At 35.2% G+C, this 22,792-nt stretch overlaps 4 protein-coding genes across 6 annotated transcripts; 2 read left to right on the top strand and 2 right to left on the bottom strand.

The window, feature by feature from the left end:
• Positions 1 to 224: 224 nt before the first annotated feature.
• LOC113671527 (dual specificity mitogen-activated protein kinase kinase 6) lies at positions 225 to 7,873 on the bottom strand. Of its 2 annotated transcripts, XM_027187746.2 has the most exons (13): positions 7,625 to 7,873; positions 7,494 to 7,529; positions 6,708 to 6,783; positions 6,080 to 6,134; positions 5,721 to 5,834; positions 4,567 to 4,686; positions 4,279 to 4,398; positions 3,934 to 3,985; positions 3,144 to 3,271; positions 2,947 to 3,024; positions 2,447 to 2,589; positions 2,105 to 2,150; positions 225 to 1,723 (listed from the first exon to the last, which is right to left on the bottom strand). In XM_027187746.2, exons 2-13 carry the CDS (start codon positions 7,513 to 7,515, stop codon positions 1,625 to 1,627), a joined length of 1,053 nt encoding a protein of 350 aa, XP_027043547.2. In that variant the 5' UTR covers positions 7,516 to 7,529; positions 7,625 to 7,873; the 3' UTR covers positions 225 to 1,624. The 2 variants fall into 2 exon arrangements, with proteins under 2 accessions (XP_027043547.2, XP_089041774.1); XM_089185648.1 differs by lacking the exons at positions 7,494 to 7,529; positions 7,625 to 7,873 and adding an exon at positions 7,119 to 7,185.
• A 53-nt stretch (positions 7,874 to 7,926) lies between these two features.
• Positions 7,927 to 12,562, top strand: LOC113671448 (kelch-like protein 20). Its single transcript, XM_027187646.2, has 3 exons — positions 7,927 to 8,905; positions 9,783 to 10,123; positions 10,355 to 12,562. Exons 1-3 carry the CDS (start codon positions 7,977 to 7,979, stop codon positions 10,804 to 10,806), a joined length of 1,722 nt encoding a protein of 573 aa, XP_027043447.2. The 5' UTR covers positions 7,927 to 7,976; the 3' UTR covers positions 10,807 to 12,562.
• A 330-nt stretch (positions 12,563 to 12,892) lies between these two features.
• On the bottom strand, positions 12,893 to 17,887 carry LOC113671449 (DNA polymerase delta subunit 2). Its single transcript, XM_027187648.2, has 11 exons — positions 17,492 to 17,887; positions 17,110 to 17,240; positions 16,735 to 16,858; positions 16,197 to 16,326; positions 15,805 to 15,910; positions 15,229 to 15,318; positions 14,961 to 15,041; positions 14,679 to 14,836; positions 14,317 to 14,444; positions 13,516 to 13,617; positions 12,893 to 13,426 (listed from the first exon to the last, which is right to left on the bottom strand). Exons 1-11 carry the CDS (start codon positions 17,739 to 17,741, stop codon positions 13,260 to 13,262), a joined length of 1,467 nt encoding a protein of 488 aa, XP_027043449.2. The 5' UTR covers positions 17,742 to 17,887; the 3' UTR covers positions 12,893 to 13,259.
• A 196-nt stretch (positions 17,888 to 18,083) lies between these two features.
• LOC113671447 (ubiquitin carboxyl-terminal hydrolase 1) lies at positions 18,084 to 22,694 on the top strand. 2 transcript variants are annotated; one of them, XM_027187645.2, is made up of 5 exons: positions 18,084 to 18,571; positions 19,794 to 19,868; positions 20,299 to 20,426; positions 20,645 to 21,196; positions 21,539 to 22,694. In XM_027187645.2, the coding sequence occupies exons 1-5, from the start codon at positions 18,215 to 18,217 to the stop codon at positions 22,365 to 22,367; spliced, it is 1,941 nt and encodes a 646-aa protein (XP_027043446.2). In that variant the 5' UTR covers positions 18,084 to 18,214; the 3' UTR covers positions 22,368 to 22,694. The 2 variants fall into 2 exon arrangements, with proteins under 2 accessions (XP_027043446.2, XP_027043445.2); XM_027187644.2 differs by having other exon boundaries at positions 21,536 to 22,694.
• The last annotated feature ends 98 nt before the right edge of the window (positions 22,695 to 22,792 follow it).

The raw sequence follows: 22,792 nt of genomic DNA, 5'->3' as shown, positions 1-22,792 counted from the left end.
GTTCTTCTGCGAATTGGCACGACGTAGGGGAGAGGTAGAACAGGATTAAGGTTCACGGTATAACTTAACGTAAACTGAAGGATACCTTTGATGATTTCAAAATCGCGCCACCGTCCAATATATTGCTGATGGCAACCAGGTTTCAAATAGAGCAGAATGGAATCATTGGCTGAAAGGGTTTTTTAACAACGAAAATGGTTCCAAGAATCAAGCAAGGCAGCAGCTAATAATTATAAAACTGTACTATGTTCATTTTGCACTCTCTTTCACTGGAAACATTTAAATTACAGCTTTACCTTAACAAAGGGTAGAATCTGTCACTCATGAAATTTGATGCCAGTAACTGGCTGGTAAAATTGATAGTTTCACTAACAAAAGATATTACAGCATTATCACCAAGTGATGGTGACTGAGATTATACACTGCAGATTTACACACAATAAGGCCTTAGGGTTAAGAGTTGTATGAGATTACCCTATATTATCTTTTCTTCTAAAATAATTAACCAATGGCATTTATTTTTGTTTGCTCATTAATAGCTGCACATGGTAAGTGAAGATAATTTTATATTTACTGGTTGCTTTGTAAAAAAACTGGAACCATTGCAGTCCCCATTCTTCCCATTTAAACATCCGAATTTAGCAGGAGGGTACTAAACCAAATAAAAGACTTAAAAACGTAATATTTGTTCTTAATTGGGGAAAGTTTTAGTAATTAAAACCACAAAAAGGAAAACAATTGCATCTTGGCTGTCTAAAAGTTTGTATTATACTAGAAAGAAAGAAGACAACTAATCTTCCCAATTACCTTCCTTTGGAAAGTCGTTCAAAAAGATCCTTCTAGTTCAAAGCTACTCACAAAATTTCCTCAAATTATTTCAAAACCAAGTTAAGGAGATGGAAAGAATATTCTTACCCTTTTCAATCAAATAACAAAAAATATATTTCCAGCACATGTAATTTGGAATTGGTTTAGGGGAATTAGGGAAATTATACCTAACACAGAATTTAAAGAATCATTGAAAATTGGTGTCAATGGCTTGAGAACATTTGGGAAATATTAGTATCAAAGTGTAAGAAACAAGATCAAGAATCTTTTGTTCAGTATTTTCAATTTCAAAAAAACCCTAACTATTCAAAACATCAACCAAAATGTACAGTGCCAATCCAATTTTGAGAAATCAGAGGGTTTAAGAAGAGGGAATCCACCAAGAAAGACCTCTCTCTTTTCCCACTGCTTTGACCTTTTTCACCTCATTCAAAGAATGTGTCAGTAAAGCCTGTGATAGTACATATCATTTTTTTGTTAGCCTCCAGAAACTGGCTTTGATCAACATTTTTAATGGATAGACATGAGAATCTGAAATTTGGCAGATTGGATTATCTTGACAGATTTATCCAAAATGCACCTTTCTGTTACAATAAGTCATTTTCATGTTCCCAGTCAATATATGTTATATACCACAGTTCTTAATTAAAAAAAAAAAGGATTACAAGGAAGTACTTCTTAAAATCCTTCACATAATAACTGAGCCAAATAATGCTATTTTTACTCTGTCCAGTTTACAACAGAGAATAAGAGAAAAAAAAAAACTAACAAACAAACAAAAAACAGTCTCCCTTCACTATAAACTTGACTGTTCCAGTTCTTGCAATATGGGTGTTATCCAACTTTGGGTGTCAAAACTACCATCTGTTCCATTTCCTTTTACAAAATTATGCTCCTGGTCAAGGTAAAATAGAAAAGGAATTATTACTACAAACAAATTACAATCATATTATCTGTCAATACATTCTAAATAATTTAGTCTTTTTCTGAGATAACTAGAAGGTAGCAACAAATTTAAATATCAATTTTGCAAAAAAAACAACTATAAGAAAAAACCTTGTTAATGACTTTTCCACAGCATGTGATGTCTTTCATACTAATGGTTTTTTATTTAACAAAGTTATCAAAATGATGAAAAAACCATTACCTCAAAAGGTTTATAAAATATGTATTCCTTGATCACTAAAAAGTCAAGTATGCAGCATGCAAAGTGAATAAAATTTTAAGAATATATGGCTGTCTTAACAATTTTTGACGTTAAGATATGTCTACTTACCATGAGCGAGACATAGTTAGGCCTTTTACTGTAGTCTTTCTGTAAGCTGCAGATTCAAATTAAAGGTAAAACAACATTAACCCTGAAGTTTCTCCTGTTAACTAAATGATCATTTTGATTAACCTGAATACCATACAGCCAACCATTGCCAATGGTTTTAGGAGATGAGAACAAAGACCTCAAATAATATCAAATAGTTGAACTGATTTCATAACTAATTCTCACAAATGATATTAAAGTTATTTATGAATAACAGTAGGGAGAATCAAACTATGATTAAGATCCCAGCGTGAAAGGGTAAATTAAAAAGTGTTATATGGCTTGCCAAAAATTGAAAATTACCATTGAACAACAAAATCTCTTAGTTCATCCGAGTATGGTTCCCCATCAGGAAGAGTTGGTGAAGGCTCATGAACAACTTGTTTCAGCTGCTCAAATGGTGTCTTCCACTGAGTGTATGGAAATTTACCAGTTGCCAGTTCTATCTGTAAAAGACAGGACCACTATTTACAACCTTGGAGTCATAGTTAGAATCCTTGAATCAATCCCTCTCATTTGTTGCTCATAAGTAGCTATTGGGTACTTAAAATTAGTTTGTTTCTATCCTAGAGAGAAATCTGATCCCAAGTTTAAAAGAACAGGATAGAGCCTCTACAATCACTTTCTGGGTGGTATAGGTTCGAATCCCGACAAAATCTTCAGGCTTTTTTTCTTCAATTGTTTTACCTGCTAGTAAAACTAAATGTTGGGTACTGTGGTGTTTCAGGGAAGAGCAAGTATCCTTATGTATTGGGTACCACATTGATTTGGGGGAAGCACAAGACTTAGTATGTATAAGTTACCATAGTGATTCCTAGGCTCCAAATGTCAGAGCGAATATCATATCCTTCCATGTTTTTGGCTGGGTTGATTCTCTCAGGCTAAAAAAAGAAATTAGAAAAATGTCATAATCCACAATATTTATCATATTTAGCCCCTGAACAACTCATCTAGGCACATATCATTTTCTTGAGTGACTTGTGATTTTAAAAATACTTACTGCCATGTAAGGTTTGCATCCTGCATCAACAGTTTTTGCCAGTGAGTCTACCAGCTGACCACTTATTCCAAAATCACACAGTTTAAAATTTCCTTTTTCATCCACTAAAATGTTAGAAGGCTTCACATCTATAAATAAAGCAATTAAAATAATCTGTGGTGATTTCAGTTTTTGTTTAACTCTTTGAACCACAAGAGCATACAATCTTTGATGATTGTAATTTGGCACCCTATTAAAATTGTGGTGTAGTTGTTGTTGCTCACCTTATGATCTACATCAGGTGGGAGGTACAATGGAATATAATGGTTAGTGTCCTTGACTTGGGATCACATTGAACCCCTTGTCAAATACTCACTGTCCTGAATTCTTAAGCAAGACATTTTTACTATAACCATTAATCTCTGTCACCAAGATTATTTTATACACCCATTATAAGCAATGCTGGTCAGTCAATCAGAAAAATAAGACAAAATGCTGAAGGTTTACTTTTGCCACAAAATCAAGGACCATAGGCTCAAGAGAAAACTTTAATTGATCTCCTACAAACATTATTGTAAATCACTCATTATTGTTACAAAAACTTAACCCAAAATCAAAGTAACATATTCTAAAGAAAAGCTGTTTATCACTTTCTTCATGATTAACAAACTTTTCTCATTACAAGTTCTTTCAACTTTCTGAAGGGGCTATCATAGCAGGAAAACATGGGAGAGCATTTTGGTGTTTTAATCAAAATAAAAAAATATGGTAAAAAATATTAAGGAAAACTAATGATAAATCAAGTGCTTACCTCTGTGGATTACATGCAGTTTACTGTGAAGATAATTTAATGCATGGACCATCTGTGTGTCAGTAAATAAAACATAATTATTTCAAATATGAATTTTTTTGTACTTGTAAGAGGCAGGTGGGGGTGGTGTCAAATTTAGCGCCATCATTTATTATAAGCTCCTAACTCAATCAAAATAATTATCAACAAGAATACCATATCTGTTATAGACAGCACATTGACTGTTACAGCAGCAATTTATCATCTGAAAGAAAATTCTGATATCTCCAGTTACAATTACAACACAGCCTTCACAATAACCATGTTGTGCATAGCTTAGGAGAGAGTAAATCTGTCAAAACTTACAGCAATGGCTATTTCCCGTAGGACTTCTTCAAGCACCCTTCGGCCAGGAGTGGCATAAACTTTTTTGTAAAGTTTGTCTAGTGATACTTTCATGAGCTCCATACAAATCCAGACATCTCCCTGGTGAATAAATAGGTCCTCTCATTTAATTTAACAACATCTGGCATAATGAATTGTCCACTATTTGTCAAAATGAATCAAATTGGACAGTTCTAATATAACAAAGACAAACTCCAGAGCAGCAGGAATTGTTAAGGTCAAATGTAAGTATTACCCTTTGAGTCATACCTCTCTAAACAGTGCTCCATAAAAATGTACAGTGTAAGGGCAGTCAGTTACTCTCATCGACACATCCAAATCCATCAAAAGCCTTTTCTGCTCTGTTGAATTTACATTGGCACGTATTCTCTGATGATAATAAAATAAATTAAATTACAAAAAAATTCATATTATTAGTAAAGAGGGTCCCAGTAGGTTTTTCAAAATCTGAGATGTTGTCTTTTAAGATTGTACATAATATTAGTTGCCCTGATCAACTGGCAGATTATCTTACTGTAGGTCTCATATTCATGAAAGAAATTTACGTAAGACTTTATTGCATCTTCCCAAGGTCAAAACAAATACTGGCCGAACCATTTTTCAGTATTCTGCTGCAGAAGATAGTTTTACTAAGTACATTAGAGATATAAACTTTTTGAAGAGGTTAAAGACTGAGTTATATGGTTGTTTTAGAGATTTAGATGTTAAATTTCATTGTAGCTTGCTAATTTAGGTTTAATTTTTAGTTGATTTTTTTCTAGTTGTTGATTAAAAAAAAAAATATATATATATATATATACATATTGATATTTTAAATTTTAATATTTATATTTAAAATAATATAAATATACTATTTAAATATAAATATATTTAAATATATTTTAGGTTTATATTTCAAGGTATTATAATAATTTTTTTACGAATTATTTATTGAGATAGAAGTTAAAGGGTTTTTTTTTTTATATATAGCTACACATGGGTTGATACCAGCTTTTATTATGGTACTAGCTGATCAATTTTGTAGGATAAATAAAATTATTAGAATTATTATTAAAGTTGAATTAGAGGAACTTGTTACCATGACTAGCCAATGTTATTTGTGCAAAAATTTGAAAACTAATAAAACGAGCAAAATTTTTGGTCAAAGGAGATAAACTTTTGCCTTACAGTGACTAGAGACTTCAATGAATCAATGCTGGTAAAGAATATCAAGAGCTAATAAAAAGGCCCTTTTGAGTTTAGGTAATGGACTAAAACAAGAATTTTTTGTCAGAATTGGGATTGGTCAGTATAATCAGCCAGGATTGCAATGGAAAATTTAGTTGAGATTGCAGGATTGAAGAACACTACTGAGGAACCTCAGTAAAATTATTCTAAAACTGGAAAAAGTATTTTACACTTACTTTGACAGCCATTATAAACCCTGTTGGTTGATGTTGCATTTTGTAAACAAAACCATATGCTCCATGTCCTAGCTCCTTTATTTCCTTTAAATCATCTGCATTACATTCAAAGTCCTGTAATAAGCATAAAAAGAACAAGAAATATTGTGTACCTCTGATGTACCATAAAATGGTCAGAAAAACTACCTCTGTTTTGTTAATACCTTGGGGTATTTTACTGAGTAATTGCTTGTGTAGTGTCCATTATGATGCAATTTCAGATTTTCCTGCCTAGAGAATATTCATAATAACTTACAGAAAGAGAGAAAGAGAACAAGAAAACTTCTAGACTGTTGATCAATTAGTGACAAAGTACCAACCTTGCCATTAACAGTAAGTGTAGCTTTATCACTCAAATTCCTGGGTGGAGTGGTGCTGAAAATTAGGTAGGATGAACCAAGTACTCAGTTATTCAAAGTAAATAGCTGACTTTTGAGGTGATCTTCTATAATCTAACAATAAATATCTACCAACAAATATATTTTGATCAATATTGTTTAAGTTAATCCAAAAATAAATAAAACATGCTGAAGTTGGTTCAACCCTTTAACTCCCATGAGTGACCAAGAGAGAATTTCTCCTTACAATATTAATACATTATCAACCACACAAGTAATGAGAATAAAGAAAAATATCAATTTAGGGATCATTAGTTGATCCAATACTTAATTCTCTGAACTAACATTATAAGAATTATGTTGACAGTGAGGAGCAAAAATTTGATCTAAGAGTTAAAGGGTTAAAACTTCTAACCCTAACCTAGGCAAAGATGATCATTCAATCTGTTATCTAAAATAACAAGGGCTAGCCTTTAAGGGTCTGCTGACTAATCATTAATTAGTGAACTCTAATGAATTATTATTTGCTACATCTGATTCGGGCTTTGCTAGCAACAACTTGGACATGCTGTGTCACAAGAATGCAAAATAAACCTTAAATAGCACTTACGATGGGGATGTGGTAGGTGATGGATGACTTTTTGTAAAATCAAATTTACTAGGCTTTTGTTTTTTCCCTTTCTTTCCTGTAATTAACAAAGTGAGACTTCAGATTCACTACACAGGTAACAATTTTCAGAATGACCTTGTATGTAATGCACTTTCCAGCCTACACTTCCAAACTAATGAAACACAAGGTCATAAATGATATGTTTGCTACCTGAATACCAGTTTAAACAGAACATAGAAAACCCACAGCTGTGACTGCATTAGAGTACACTTCAGAGCACAAATAATTTTTAAAAAGTAATGGTAATTATTGAAGGTATCAAATGTAAGTAATTAGGCCATAAATATCAAATTTCAACATCCATTGAGCACTTTACTAAAGTGCATGTTTAGCTATTCCATCATTTTGTACCTTGCATGTTGCACTAAATCTTGCATATCATCTCAGACATGAGGCCAAAAGATAAGATAATTGATAGGAGAAAGTGAAAATTAAGAAACTCAAATTTTACTACCTGTCTAGATAATCATAGCTTCACTAAAAGTAGAGCTTCTTTAGTGTAAATCAAAGTGGAATAAATCTCTCATTTTCTGAAGCAACCATTTAGCTGAAATCAATTATGCGTCTGGATTAATTCCTTTGTAAAATAATTAAGAACAACACATTATGTTTGAAGCAGGCTGCATATATTTGTTTATTTATAAGAGCATTAATGCACAGGGCAAGCTATAACTCGCGTGATGGATAAAAAGAACTCTATCTTTAAGAGTTGTTTGATTTCCTAACCTCCTTTGGGTGAACTGGACATGACTCTCGTCGGATCTTTGGATGAAGTAATATAAAAAATTCCATGTGAGAAATTTAACTCTGACACTGACCCACAAATATGGTAAATAAAAGAGCATATCTTATCTTACCTTCAATATTTGCCTGCAGCTCGTTTTCTATAAATCTGAACAACTGACGGAGGGATTCCCCCCTCAGCTCGGCGTAAGGTAACGTGATTAGAAATTCTGTCTCATAGTCGTAATAGCAATATTTAGCACAAGAACTAATCCATTCAACGCGGAAAAAAAACTAGGCGGAGTGTGCACGAGTGGTCCCGAGTGGTTAGGAGCCAGCGGCTAAACATCTGACCTTAGAATATGTGGTGTAAAATGTTGTGTAACGACGACACACAGAACCTCTCTTTAAACTAAGGCCCAGGCCTCACGAACCTACTACCCACGACGAGAAACAATTAGATGACATTCCTAACAAATCAGGACCATGGATGTCGCGGGAAGACTTGTGGACTGGGATGTTTCGTCTCCTTTTTCGCCCTTGTCACACAGTGTCCGCGTTCTGGAAACGATGAACAAACACAGGAAAGATTGCCTTAAGCTGTGTGATGTCGTTCTTAAAATTGGAGACGAACATATTCCAACTCACAGGGCGGTATTGGCAGCCTGCAGTTCGTACTTCTACGCCATGTTTACGAGCGATCTGGTCGAGAGCCGACAAAAAGTTATTACCATGAAAGATATAGACGCCTCTGTGATCCAAATGTTAGTGGATTTTGCTTACACGGGAAAGCTTGATGTCAATGTTGAAAATGTACAAACCATATTGTCAACGGCATCGTTGGTGCAATTTCACGAAGTGCGAGATTTATGCTGTCAATTTTTGGAAACACAGTTGGATCCTTCGAACTGCTTGGGAATCAGGAAATTTACGGAAACTCATGGCTGTACTAATTTCCTAGAAGTTGTGGACAATTTTGTGTTGGAAAACTTTCGGGATGTTATGAAATCAGAGGAATATGCTTTGCTACCGAGTGAGTTACTGGTGAAAGTGGTCTCAAGCGATGACTTGAACATAATTGCTGAAGAGGAAGTGTATGAAGCTGTTATGTCTTGGGTAAAGCATGACCTAAACAATCGCGTGAAACAACTCCCTCATTTGATAGAGTTCGTTCGAATGCCTTTGATTTCAAAACATTACCTCCTGGACCGAATTGATGCAGACAACTTGATACGCTCCAATTTGAAATGTAGAGATTTATTGGATGAAGCGAAGAAGTATCATCTGATACCTGAGCAGCGAGGACTGTTTCGCACAGATCGTATGAAACCCAGAAAATCTATGATGGGAACATTATATGCGGTTGGAGGAAAAGAAGCCGGGGAAACTATTTCAAATACAGTGGAGTGCTACAGGTAGGTTACCGACTTCCTTTTAGTTATTGATTATAATAATAAGATCTTTTTTTTGACAGGGAGCCCACGTCACAAAGTGTGGTTTTCAGTGAGGCCCTGCATAAATCTAACGTAAGGATAACAGAAAATATAAATATGGTTATCAAGAATAGGATAAAAAGGTATAATCAATAGAAGAGACTTCATGTTTTTAACAAGACGTCTAAAAACTGAAAAATCGGAAATGTTCCTAATGCCGTCTGGGAGAGCGTTCCAGTCATCTACTGCATGACAAACAAACCGATGCTGACCCCATGTACGCTTTGATAAGATTGATTGCACTCATCTGAAGTTAAAGTTTAACTCAAGTTCAACAGCGTCTGTATATACAGCCGCTGTATATTTTAGTTTTTCTTTTTTCTTTTTTTGTTTTTTATTGTAAAAATATTAACTTCCAACTCGAGCAAAGCCGAATATCTGAAACATTTATTTATCAAAACAGGCTGGAACAGTCAGGATTAAAGGTTCTTTCTCTTTTAAAACCAGATCTTTATTATTTGGAACAATGTCTTTTTTAGGATAAAATTTTGGCATTCTTCAAGAGGAGATAATTTTCTAGCCAAGTAAAATTTACACCTTGAGAGAGTTGTGATCAAAATCACCCTGGCATGTCTGAAGGATGTAAATGAAAAAAAATTTTCCCTCTTCTTTTTATTGGCCAACAGGTTCATATACTGGTTCTCTTCTTAAGATCGTTAAATTGTAAATAGTTCTCTTACTGCAATGTGCAGATAAATTAAAGCTTCTACTCAAATATGGGAAGTGCATGGTTAAAGCTGTATGCATGCATGGTTGATTAGCAGACAATATTTGTGTCATTTCTTTCCCTTATCACCAGTTTACAAACAAACATTTGGCAGCAAGCCCCACCACTTAATGTCCCAAGGCAACAACTTGGTACTGGAAGTTTAGGAGGCTTCCTGTATGCTGTTGGTGGTTCAGATGGGTATTCACGTTTGAGCACAGTGGAACGCTTTTCATTAGAGACAAACCAGTGGATGTATGTCAAGGCACTTAATACTAGTCGCTCTGGTGTTGGAGTTGGTGTTCTTGGTGAAGCAATGTATGCAATGGGTGGTTATGATGGGCGATCGTGTTTAAAAACAGTTGAAAGATATGACCCACTGGTTGATATCTGGAGTTTTGTTGCACCTACAAATATTACGCGCAGCTTCCCTGGTATGTAACAGATTCCTTCACAGTTCCTTTTATTGCAATGGTTGTTTGTGATCATCCAGAAAGGGTGAAAATTTCGTATTAATTATCCATTCAAGTTTAATTTAATGAATATTTGGCTGATTTAGTGTCAAGATGCAAAATATTGAACTTTTTGATATAGTATCTAGATTGTCAAGTGTATACAAGATAGACCATTGTTGCTATGGATAATAAGAGTTCTTGTTCAAACAGGAGTGGCACAGCTTGGAGACCTCATCTTTGTGATTGGTGGTAACGATGGAGTCTCATTCCTTAACTCAATTGAATGCTATGATCCTCATACAAACAGATGGACTCTTCTACCCCCCATGAGTCGGCCCAGGGCTGGGATTGGAGCTGCAGCTTTAGATGGTTACATCTATGCTATTGGTGGTTTTGATGGTGCATCAAGGCTTGACATAGTTGAGATGTTTGAACCCCGTAAGAATGCATGGATAGAAGTTGCTCCTCTCAATTCATGTCGTGATGGTGTTTGTGTAATGACCTATGGTTGCTGGGTTTATGCCGTTGGAGGTATTGATGGTCCCTCATATCTTAACACAGTGGAGGCCTATGATCCAAGAAATGACCAATGGGAAGATGTAGTTCCTATGACAAGATGTCGGGCTGCAGCAGGGGTTGCAGTTTTACACAGCCCTGTTTAATATATAAGTGATGGAATATAATCTTTGTGGAATGGTTTGGGTTTAGGGGAATTCTAGGTAGTTATGTCGATTGTTGACACACAGAAGAATTCTTTCAACCTCAAGTGTTTGGATGAGACCATTAAAACACAGGAAAAGTCCCCTGTTGCTTTTAGCAAATATTTCTCAGAATGAAGTCAAAACTAAAACTTCACAAACATGCTTATTGACTTATATCTGAACACATCAATTAACAAAAAGAGAGAATGGGGTATCTGTCATTTTGTAAAATTTCATCTTCATTAAATATGAACCCTTAGTAAAAGCTATTTGCTTTAATAATATATTAAATAGGAAAATTCTTTCATCACGTATGTCTATTTGTAAAAGTTTAATATGTTGTTTCTTTCTTTTGGTAGTCAGTTAAATTGTATTTTTTGAGCAAAATCCAAGCTTAATCCTTTTTAATGTGGTGTCATTACTTAGTTGTAGACATAAGCTTTTCCTGCCAAGACATGCTCAGTTGTTGCACCACCATGTTGCATCTTTTTTATAACCAATGTTCCTAACTAACAGAAGCAAATAGTGCTGCCTTTCATTTTTAAGTTTGCATTGCAACAAAATTTGTCTGCAGATTCATATGCTGTATAAAATATGATTGTAGTTGGTTGTTTTTGCTAGGAAGAATTCAAGGGTTGGGTTCATCATCCCTGTTTATTGCAGTTCCTTGAAATACTCGAGTCTGATTGTCACAAAAATTTTAATCATTTTTATGTTTGGTACATTTTTGCAGATCAATTCCAATCTGGCATACAATGCAGTATGTTTGTATTTGCACTTAATGAAATTTTTCTGACCCTAATTCCAGTTTGGACACCAGTGTCCACCTTTTAAAAATTGTTTATCTAGAACCTGTAATAATAATAATAATAATAATAATAACAACAACAACAAAACAATCAGCTTTATCCACTGCCTACAATTTAATTGCTGTATGACATTGTGAACCTTTAAGCAACTACAGCCCAAGTTTGAGTAATTCTCATCACTCTCATCTCATGTTTCTCTTTTTGTGTCTAAAGGTCTCTAAATTGATGTTGTTTTATTCTTTATTTTCTAAGAAGACTTACATTAATTTTCTTTTTTTCCCTGATGCATTGTTCAATTTATTAGAACCACTCCATGGATTGATTACTAGTCAAAAATTGCACAGTTTAGTCTAAGTTACTATTATTCTATTTTAATATTCTTTCACTGAGAGTACTGTGTCCATACATATTGCAAAGTAAAGACTTTACAAGAGATTATTAGGTGTTTAATGTATTAGAATTAGCATCATGCAATGAAGCATTCCCCTTAAGTTAGTGCCTCTCACTTCTTGCAAAAATGTTAGAGACATAGTTGAATTTGCTCATTACTAATTGGGAAGTCTTGTACTAGTAGTTAAGGTGTACTAAGTCTCTAGATTATTATGATGAAAGTTATATTTTACATTAATGTTAAAATTTGTTGAAGATAGTTAGAATAATATTATTGAGATCTGATTAATGACCTCAGTTACAAAGATTCTAATTTTGGAAATAATTTACATTAGAGACATATTTACTTAATGCAAATGTAAGATGGCTGTACACTAAAGTTATTCTGTGTTACTGTCAGAGAAATGTTTAATATGTGCTCTATTGGAGTACTTTTTGTGTTAGGATTAAAATAGAAGCTGCTCTGAACTAAATTCTAGTAAATTTGGGAATTAAATTGAATAAAATTTGAAATCTTTTTCTCTGTCAAGGTTGCTTTGTACAACTGTCTCATCCACTTTATATCTATCTTAATATCTGTGTATCTTGTTTCGCCAAACTCACTGAACTGATTTGAATGGATTTTCTTGCCCTATTTTCCCCTTCATTTTTCCACATCACACAATCCATTCATACACTCTTTTGTATGGGACTATGTCCTTTGCTCTAGAACCTTAAATGTTGCATCAATCACTAAACCTAATTAACTCTTTTCCTTCAGATGAGGGTAGTGCTGAAAGAGGCTATGGTCCCCTCTTTAACTGAGCAAAATTGAACTTCAGAAGCAAGGAAAATTGTCTTATACATTAAGGCAAAAGTCTGTTCATTTATTACAGTATGCTGCCTGCAGAAGTTGTGGAATCTAAGGTTCACAATGGATGCCTTTAAATCCACTTATAGATCACAAACCTGACAATGAAATGCTTGATACACCAATGCACACTAAAGGGTGAGGAAAATTCTATTGTATGCACAAGGTATATGGATATGGGAACTGAAGCAAACCTTGACTTAATTTCTGCAAATTGAATTAGTTTATTTTTCAGTCTGTAACGAGGAAACACAGCACAAACTTAATTTTGTACAAAGTAGGTACTATCCCATGACTTGATTGTTCTTTTTCTAAACAGTGGTAACAACACAATGTCTAAATGCTAGAACCACTTTTGGTTACAGTTAAATTTCCATCTGTGCTTTAATTGATGCCTTAACATTTACTGTTGATGGAAGAGCAGAAAAGCTCATTGGGTGGCAGGTTAGTGTTCTTAAATTAAGCATCACACATGTCTTTGTACTGGAGAAGGCAGGAACTGTCACCAACAACACTTTCTGACCATTTTCACCTAAAGAGAGACAGTAACTATAAATTAAAATCAACGCTGAATAAAGTAATTCTTCTCTTTGATCAATTCATTGTTACTTGCATGCTTACCATGGATAAATTTGCTTGCATACTTGTGTTGATTGCCAACGAAGTACACATGTGGACATTTCTCCAAAATAAAAGGATCCTTCTCATAGTATGGGTAACACCCTGAAAAAAGAAGTGTGAAAATGGCAAATGGCCACAAAAAAGCTAATCACCATTGCTGAGAATACCTTTGATGAGCACTTGCTGGTAAGTCCAGAAACAGAAGAAAAAGACTCGGTGCTTGAACATGTATATTTCTAATCAGGAATCCTGTGCACCAAGCACTAAGTTATTGATTCTCCATCATGGTGACAGCAGATCAATAGCAGTATCTGGGCAACTGCCCATCTACCCTCCCCTAACTCAACACCAGTCAATTGATAACAAGTTAGGGTTAATGTTGAGTTAGGGGAGGGGTAGGTTGGCAGTTTCCTAGATACTGATATTGATCTGTGACAGCCCCTGTTAAACACAGCTCTACAACACAATGTGTGCTGTTTCTTATCTTCAACCCTCTTTGTTTGTTTTGTTCATTTAGGAGGTCACCACCCTACCAGCCTTGGTCCAACTTTATTTTTTTGTCCTGTATCCTTGAGCATCAAGAGGGCCAAAAGCTTACAGCAGAAGGACATTTATTTCATCAAAACAACCCTCGTATAGAGAAAGCCCAAGGCCCATTGATTGCATAAACCCATGATTGAGGTTTGACCTTGTGTAAATACCCAGTGCAAAAAAACTGTTTGAACCAACACTCCCCCTGTTCTCCCCAAGCCTCCAGTTTTGCTTTAGCATAAAAAGGAAGTGAATTCCTCAGACAACTACCTAAGGTGTCTGGAGCTGTGGGTGCAATGTGACCCCAATTCATGCTGTGTTCTAGAATGTCCAAACCATCTTCAAATGTTGAAACCCTGTGAATGTCTTGAACATTTTGTCCTGAGGTTCCAAGGATTCTGCAAATATAGTTTTAAAATGAAAATAATTCAAGCAAACTGCCACAAAAATTAAGTTCATAAGGAGTTTCTTTCATGATCATAAATGATTTAAATCACAAAAACCTCTATCAATAGGTCCTGGTCAACTTTCTAATCTTTATATAGGGTTATACATACATATAAATTTCCCTACTTTACCCAACCATGCAGTTACAGGACAGACTGCAGGTTGTACTCTGTGGAAAACGTTACCTTAGTCCACCAATTACAGCTTCATATGGGTTGGTCACACTTTGAAATGTTGGATAAGCAGCTGCTTGGGGAAACATGCAGCGATGAAAAGGTTGCTGTGGCACTGTGTGATTAGCAGGATCAAACTCCCCAGGCATTATGTCTACTGGAACACATGACTAGTGATGGAAATGTCAATTAATTCACCATATTGTTCATTCGTGTTCAATATTATTCAGAAAACCACAATTCACATGGTAAGATTTCAAAATCTTAACTTCAGAAACATTCTGCATTACTTACAGCCAGTCGCATTACAAATTCATCCAACCTCTTCATAGCCTCCACACTACCAGCCTCAGTATTTCTAGTCAAATACTTTGCCTGTTGGGAACAGTCATGTTTTAATGTACTGTTTGTCACAAGTGCAATAATCTAAATTATAAATATGCAAATCCCCATAACACTCTCTTCATTATAAAAAACTGTTAATCATAAGCTGATGGAAAATAATTCATACTACATCAAACACAGAGAAGACAAGAATGGCAAAAAGTTGTAAATAGCGTACCTTTGCTTCACTGTCTTTATTAAGTGTATAGTGGCTCAAGGAATTTCCAGCAATGATAACTCGGCTTATCTTTGCACAAGATTCTTGATCCTAGTTATTCAATGGGTTACAAAGTAAAATTAATTTCCAGCAAGTGATCATCTTAAATTTCAAGCCTATGCAGTAAATTATAAGTGGAGGTCACTAAAATCTGGTATGACCATTAGGGTCTCAATTTTGGGTCATAACCTTAAGTAAGAGGGTCTCTATCAAGGCACAAATACATCCAAAAGGAAAATATTTTGAAAAAAGTGATACAAGTGATACAAACAAAGAAACTTTCTGGCAAAAATCATTATTTGAAGTACAGTCTGCCGGAGTGCATTTCTTATGAGTACCAAGTTAAGTTACTCTCTACAATGAAGCCTTATGGGATAAACTTTTCTTCAAAGGTTAACAATTCATTCCTTCCCAAGCCATAACCAATATGATTCAGCTGGCTGTATGCCATACCAAGAGAGTGGCCATGAGATCGCTTCCAGAGGTCTTTCTTCATTTTGGTAAATAATCTTACTCTAAATATGAAACAAATCTCACCTGTACACAACCAAGCTCTCCAATCACCAAATCAGAAAAAAGCTGAAGGCTGAGTAAATCCTGACTTTTATCACCAAATCCAAGACCAGAGATAAAAGCAACATAACTTAAAATGAAAAAGAAATTAAGCTCTCAGATATACCTCTATACAGACTCATTAAAAAATCTACCATCAAGATAATTATAATCATTTTAGTGACCAGCCCTACCACACAACTCACACTAGGAAGCTATAAGGAAGTAAAAGAAAGTTTTAAGTTGGTCAGCATAACAATTACTTAAAGAGCTTAGGCTTTCTTAAAGTCATCCTTTGTTAATAAATATATATCTCATGAATGAGTATGACAAAAGCAAATAAGGCAAGAGAGAAAACTTCAAAGAAACTATCTCACCAATCTTCACCCTTGGACAAATGTTGATCAAGGTTTGGTACAGTTTGGTAAGGAAGGCCACTGAAACAATAATCTTCAACAGCAAATTTACCACTGTCAATTGTACAACCACAGAGTGCTACTAAACTTCCTGAAATTAACAAATAACCATTAGTAAAAACTCAAAATAGTTAATGATTGGAGTCTAGAAGTACTGTTGGTCACGTGGTCAGATCAAAGCAACAACAGTAATCCTGTAAAGGGCTTTAATGTTGACAGTGACTGCTGCTTGGACAAACTGAGTGGAAGTCATCATCAGAGTCATGAGAAGTTCTTTGTCAGTTAGGTATGATCATCAAGGTAAGTTTTGCTGTGATGTTTATGGCTGACTCAAGTAGTGTGAGTCAATTGTGATCTAGGTGTTCTGATGCATTGGTAGAATTAGTTCTCTGTTTTAGTTCATTCATTGTTTATTATTGTTGTCAATGATCTATGGTCTGTGACAATTCTGGAATGATAGATGAAGGAAATCTGTGTGAGTGTGTGATTGCCAAAATACCTGTTACACATGTTCCAACTTGTATGTTACCAGTAAGTGACACTCTCTCTGTTTCGTCCTCTATCACAAGTTCATCACTATCTTCGGTAAATCTATCTCTAGAGGGCTGTGGCATCAAATTATGCTGCCAACAAAATGAACAAGGTAAACATTTCAATAGATGGACTTGACAGTTGGTCAGGAAAAAAGACTCATTCTGCTGGTGGTATTTATTTTATTGTACAAGTTTCATCTGTAATCATACAGTTATTTCTAGTATTTATGAATCTAATAGCTTGTACTGTATGCATAAAACTTAGACAAGAATTTTGCAGAAATTGAATGGTATAATCATAAATGGCAGTTTAATTATTTTCAGTCTCACATCAATCATACCTCTTCACTTATCTCCTTTAAAATACTAGGTTTCATTTCCATTTTCTTGAATAGAGTTCCAATCACAAAACATTTTTCATCCGCTTTCACTTCAGACAGTTTCTGTATTTTAAATGCGCTCTCCGTCCCACCTGAAAGGCACAATTTCACATATTTAAAAATCTGTTACAAAAGTTGGACAAAATCCCTCAACGCTACTCCCGCTGAACATAAACAGCACCAACCATATTTTTAGTTGATGGAATAAGAACTCAGACACCATGGCCTACAAACCAATCAAAACTAAGGAATTGCAACCGATCATGGCTAGTTTTGATTTGCAACAATTCTCACAAACCGTAACTACGAGGCTAAATTTTTGTGAAGTAAATCGATTACAAACCCCATTTCCTTCTTGCTGCTGTAGCTAACTTCTTCCTCATTGCCATGATACGGACTGAGTAGATCTGGGCATACTGCCTTGAAAAGCTTCTGTCTTTTAACAAAAAGCGCTCCGATTCATTTGAGTAGGAAGAAGTTGTTCTTTCGATCCTGTCTTCCTCTTTAGGTCCCTCGTCATGTAAAGGCTCAGAAAGCAAAAACTCAGCCTTAAGCTCTGTAGCTTTAATATCCAGTTGCTGTGCAGTGAACATTTCAATTTTATCTCTTTTAGCAGTGAAAAAGTAGGGAATTGTAATCCTAAAGGGTCGCCATGTTCCATTATTCCCGGGTAACTCTTCGCGCCATAAATTTTAAAGTAACACCGCTGTGTTATAAATACCACGGGCTTGTCTCTAACGTTTTATTAACAAAATTGTCAAAATGAAAATAACATGTATCTTTGAATGGTGATATTTCAAAAATTATCAAAAGGAAAATTCGATATAAACTCAAGGGTTGTAATTGTTATCATTTATGCCCTTTTTCCATCATTGTTTCAAACCCAGTCCCCCCAGTTAACTTACTCTTGAAGACTGGACACGAACAATCCAATTATGGGCAGAATGGCGGGGAAATGAAAGCCGTAGGTTTGCATTTGCTTAAGATTTCAAAAATTTCTTGGAATCAATGACCTATCTAAGCCTTAATCTGGTACATATAACATCTCAAATCTTTCTTGAACAAGATGCCGACGGTTTTTCAGACAGATTCACCTCCATCAAGTCCAAGAAGCCCACCTCGCAAAAGAACCAAGTTTTCATTGAAGCTTAAGAACAAGAAGAAGTCGCAGAGCGAGATCGAAAACAGAGAGAAGTTATGCCCAATATTTAGCCCCTCGACTGCTCAGAATACAAATGATGATGACGTATTGGAACCTCTTATTCCTCCTCCTTTTGCTGGACTGAAGAATCTTGGAAATATTTGCTATGCAAACGCTGTACTGCAAGTGTTGCGGTTTTGTCCCGGCTTAATGCAATCTGTCATGGAAATCGACTCACTCGTTAGAAAGCTTTATCCCTCAAAATCAGCTTACGATGAACAGGTAATCTGTTACTTCGTGTCAGAGTTAGGTTATAAGACTTGATTTCTAGTCAAGGCCGAGAGATAGACACTCAATTAGTTGAGTCACGATGTAAGGAACGAACTTCCATTGGGGTACTGAAAGGGTTAACGATTTTGTGTTTTGGTCAAATGAAATAATTTTGATGAATGTGTTCACTCTATTAGTAGCAATCATTCTCTTCCCTTTCATTATTTTTTTTATTATTATTACTATTATTACTATTATTATTATTATTATTATTATTATTATTATTATTATTATTATTTACCATATTACAAGCATTCCCTCTCTACAAGGCTTATATGCTCGGATTTGGTCAGGTTTGTAAAGGTTCTTCAAGGGTTAGGGTTACATTCCCTACTCTTTGCAACAAGTGTGTGGGTTCTTTAACGTCCCCCTACTAACCAGTACTGAGGAGAAGCAGGAGACGAGGCCTATGACTTTTCCTCCTTATCCAAGAAGACTAGAATGTCTAACCATTTGCAGATATCATAGCAAAGGCAGCACATTCTCCTTTTTTTTAAGACTCTGAGTGTGGTTCCAGTCTGGATCTTGAACCCTGACCTCCCTCACAGTAGTCAAGCGCTCATCCACATGAGCTAACCAGGCAGTGGTTATTGACATATTGTTATATTGAGGACATCTGTCTAGATGCAAATGTAGGAATTTTCAGGAGAGAGAGGCTTTCTTGACTATCTAAAAGAAACAAAAAATTTACAGAGTGTACTAATTGTCCATAATAACTAACTCAATAAAATTCTGTTAGGGATAATTTAGGAAAATAGCAAAGAGCAGCTGAATCTTTTTGATTGTTATAAAATCAGTGACAACAAGAATCCCTTTCAAAGACTGCAGAACTTGTTTGATGATATAGTTGTTTTTACTGCAAACTGGGTATATAATGTTTCATTAACCCTCACATTTCATTACAAGGATTTCTTTTTTTTAATAGAAAAGAGCAGCTTAATCTGTCTAATTGTTGTAAATTTGATAACAGCAAGGATCCCTTTCCAAATCTTCTCCCCAAAGATTGCAGAATTTGTTGCATGATAAAGTTGCTTCTACCACAAACTGGGTACATAATGTTTCATTAACCCTCACACTTCATCAAAAGGACTCCTTAGTTTAGCACCTGAAGAACATTGCAGAGATCTGTCCTAGTTACAATGTGAATTTCACACAATATGTTTGTTATTATAAGGGCCCAGATAAAGACATAGACCCTTGTGGCATTGCTGGTAATGATCACAGAGCAGTTGTTTGCAAACTAAAAGAGGTGAGATAATTAGAGATTCCTTTCATTTTCATTGTTATTTGTGCATTGAAAGTCTCTGCTTAGTGTTACAAAGCAGAGACTTTCAAATTCATATACAGCTATTTCAATTTACGTCGTCGGATCAAAGCTTCAAGGGTACGGGACAAGACCGAAAGGCAGTATGGGTAGATTAGAATTAATTTTAGACTTTCAGGGTTGTCGGCGCGAGATGGACATGGAGGCTGAAAATACAATTAGTATTGCCTTGCGCGTCTTAACAAAGAGCAACAAGAACAGATATGACTCCTATTAAGATCCCATATTCCCCTTCGGTCTTGTCTTGTAGGCTTGAGGCTTTGATCCGACAACGTAAATTGAAATAGCTGTATATATATAAATTTGTATAGACGTATATCACCATGACAAATTCATGTTGTGTTGTCTTAATTAGCTTTTCAGTGAGATGAATGAGCTGGAGCTGGATTATGGTGAGAACAAAGAGAATTGTGATCATCTTGTGCAAAGAAGAAATCATCTGATTCTTGCTGCAATACCTTGTGGCTTCATGGAGATGTTTAGGTTTGTTGTAATTTTCCATGTCACATTCCTCCTGAGTGTGTGGTCAGGGTGTGCTCTAGATAATGATGATTATTACCCACACAAACTTCCCAGCCTATTTTCCTGAAAAGCACATCTTGGTGCTTACACAAACAAACACCTACAAATGGTTAATTTGACCTTTAACCACTCTTTTCAATCACATGTCAACATTTTTTAAATATCTTCTCTTTGAACAGGAAGCAAAATCCAATATTTGAGGACAAACAGCAGCACGATGCCCAAGAATTCTTGTGCAGCTTGCTTGTAAATCTTCAAGATACAGAGAATGATGTTAAAAAGAAAATTGAAGATGCAACAGTTGTAAGAGATTTAGATGCCCTATTTGTCAATTCAAAGAGTAACAACAAAGTGAGCAAACATATAAGTAAAGTGGAAGAATTGTTTCAGGGACAACTTCTGCATCAGACTAAATGCATGACATGTGAAGAGGCCAAGAAACGATTTGAAAGTTTCCAAGATATCAGTATTCCAGTTCAACAGGAGCCAAGAGTGTATGATGCAAAAACTGCTAACACATTTTCACCAACACCAAAGAAAGGACAAGATGGCAAAAGCCTTCCTTGGGCCCTGTCTCAGTTTGCCAGGATAGAACATCTGACAGGAGAAAACAAATACTTTTGTGGGAATTGTCTCACCCATTCTGAAGCTGAGATATCCACATGTTTTGACAAACTGCCAAGCATACTTACAATCCACCTCAAGAGGTTTACTGCGAACACTTTATTGGGGTAAGCCATCAGCAAAAAATAATTTAATACTATCTACAGTGTAACATATTAAGCTTATATTTTGGCAAACAACATATGGAACTGTGAATATTGTAAGGGACCTTACCTAGGTTGGAAGGCAAAGTTAAGGAAAATTGTGATGAACAATGAATAAAATATATTTTTCAAAAGAATTTGGCAAATAGCTGGATTGTTAACCTTCTTCAAAGGGTTAGAAAATGTATTGCTCTACTCACTAAAACTTTTTCAAACAACATTCCCCTTTCTGTTGTTGTTTTGGTCTGCTGTAGGTCCCTATTGTCAGAGTGCAACCACCTGATGTTGTTTTCTTTTCTTCAGCAGATTTTCATTAAACAGTGTTTCCAAGATAACTTCAAATCTTGAGACACCCATGGAGCTGTCTTTGAAAGAGTGGTGTTCAAAATCATGTCCTCTATCTAACCCTACCTACCATCTATTTGGCATTGTAATGCACAGTGGTATGACATCTTGCAGTGGACACTATCAGGCTTATGTTCAGGTGCCAAAACACTATCAGCATGGCAACACACAGGTATTGTCCTCTCATAATGGAAAGAAGGTGGACAGTTATGAAGCATTAGCTGCAGAGTTCAATTCAGACTTTTTCTCAAGTGCTGACAAACCTGATAAAATTCAACCCTTGAGTTCAGAAAGCACTGCTGATAAAGTAAAGACAACATGTATTTCTGGAATAACAAAATTCTTTCACAAATCAAAGAGGCATTCCACAAATGAGACTAACCCAGATGAGAGAACTGATGAAGAAAGCAAACACCATGGTGAAAAACGAAGAAATTTTAGCACACCAACATACAACTGTGCAGGAACTAGAAAGTCAGTGAATAAGATCCGCAGTTTTCAGTACCAAGATGGTGCAAAGTCTCACAGAAGTGCAATAAAGCAATTGAATTTCCAAGAAGAAAATGACAAACAACAGTATCAAGAAAAACAGATGCAGGGTGCTACACAAACATCACATACTTGTACAAGTGTCACAGAAACTCAGGAATTACAATGGATTCATTTTGATGATGCTGAAGTTAGAACCATAGAGGAATCTGATGTAAAAACATTGCTGTCGTCATCTGAATCATCCTTCACCTCCCCTTACTTGCTGTTTTACAAGTTAGCTGAGCCATATATGATTTAATTTACTGCAAAAAAGATGGATTGCTGGAGAAGATGTTCATTTTTGTGACACAATTTAATCTTTATGTCTGCCATTGTCAAAAGGACAAGGCTTTGTATTCAATTCCAGGACAGCATGATTCACCTTACCACAAATTTGTCTCTATGGGCTGGAACCTTTTGTGAAGAAATTATTTTACACAAATATAATTTATCATCATAAGTTCTACTCAATTGTTAATGATATTTTTTTAACTGTAATACTTGCCTTGTATGAATTAGGCAGTAAGTCACAATTTTTCATTCAAATGTGGAAGAAACTGAAACAATAAAATTCAGGATAGAGTCATACTTTGACAGATATTTTTGTATTAAAAATTTTAATCATCTTTCAAATATTTTTCTTTTCCAACTTTTAGAAGTTTGTAAGGTATAATTATTGAGTAA

The sequence above is a fragment of the Pocillopora damicornis genome, chromosome 10 (genome assembly GCF_964200805.1).
Source record: "Pocillopora damicornis chromosome 10, jaPocDami1.2, whole genome shotgun sequence".
NCBI classification, from domain to species: Eukaryota; Metazoa; Cnidaria; class Anthozoa; order Scleractinia; family Pocilloporidae; genus Pocillopora; species Pocillopora damicornis.
Note: the sequence above shows the minus strand (reverse complement) of the source record. Positions and strands in the feature narration are given on the sequence as shown.

What these genes read in the sequence shown, in the direction of transcription:
- LOC113671527 (XM_027187746.2), bottom strand. Translation starts at nt 7,515, where the DNA reads ATGTCCAGTTCACCCAAAGGAG. An exon ending in GGTTTATAATGGCTGTCAAA is followed by an intron (nt 4,687 to 5,720) that starts GTAAGTGTAAAA and finishes TATTATCATCAG; the next exon opens with AGAATACGTGCCAATGTAAA. An exon ending in GGAGCCTAGGAATCACTATG is followed by an intron (nt 2,590 to 2,946) that starts GTAACTTATACA and finishes TGTCTTTTACAG; the next exon opens with ATAGAACTGGCAACTGGTAA.
- LOC113671448 (XM_027187646.2), top strand. Translation starts at nt 7,977, where the DNA reads ATGGATGTCGCGGGAAGACTTGTGGACTGGGATGTTTCGTCTCCTTTT. An exon ending in AATACAGTGGAGTGCTACAG is followed by an intron (nt 8,906 to 9,782) that starts GTAGGTTACCGA and finishes CCTTATCACCAG; the next exon opens with TTTACAAACAAACATTTGGC. An exon ending in TATTACGCGCAGCTTCCCTG is followed by an intron (nt 10,124 to 10,354) that starts GTATGTAACAGA and finishes TTGTTCAAACAG; the next exon opens with GAGTGGCACAGCTTGGAGAC.
- LOC113671449 (XM_027187648.2), bottom strand. Translation starts at nt 17,741, where the DNA reads ATGTTCACTGCACAGCAACTGGATATTAAAGCTACAGAGCTTAAGGCT. An exon ending in AATTTGTAATGCGACTGGCT is followed by an intron (nt 14,837 to 14,960) that starts GTAAGTAATGCA and finishes TTCCATCACTAG; the next exon opens with TCATGTGTTCCAGTAGACAT. An exon ending in GCTGTAATTGGTGGACTAAG is followed by an intron (nt 14,445 to 14,678) that starts GTAACGTTTTCC and finishes CTATATTTGCAG; the next exon opens with AATCCTTGGAACCTCAGGAC.
- LOC113671447 (XM_027187644.2), top strand. Translation starts at nt 18,215, where the DNA reads ATGCCGACGGTTTTTCAGACAGATTCACCTCCATCAAGTCCAAGAAGC. An exon ending in AATCAGCTTACGATGAACAG is followed by an intron (nt 18,572 to 19,793) that starts GTAATCTGTTAC and finishes TGTTATTATAAG; the next exon opens with GGCCCAGATAAAGACATAGA. An exon ending in GGCTTCATGGAGATGTTTAG is followed by an intron (nt 20,427 to 20,644) that starts GTTTGTTGTAAT and finishes CTCTTTGAACAG; the next exon opens with GAAGCAAAATCCAATATTTG.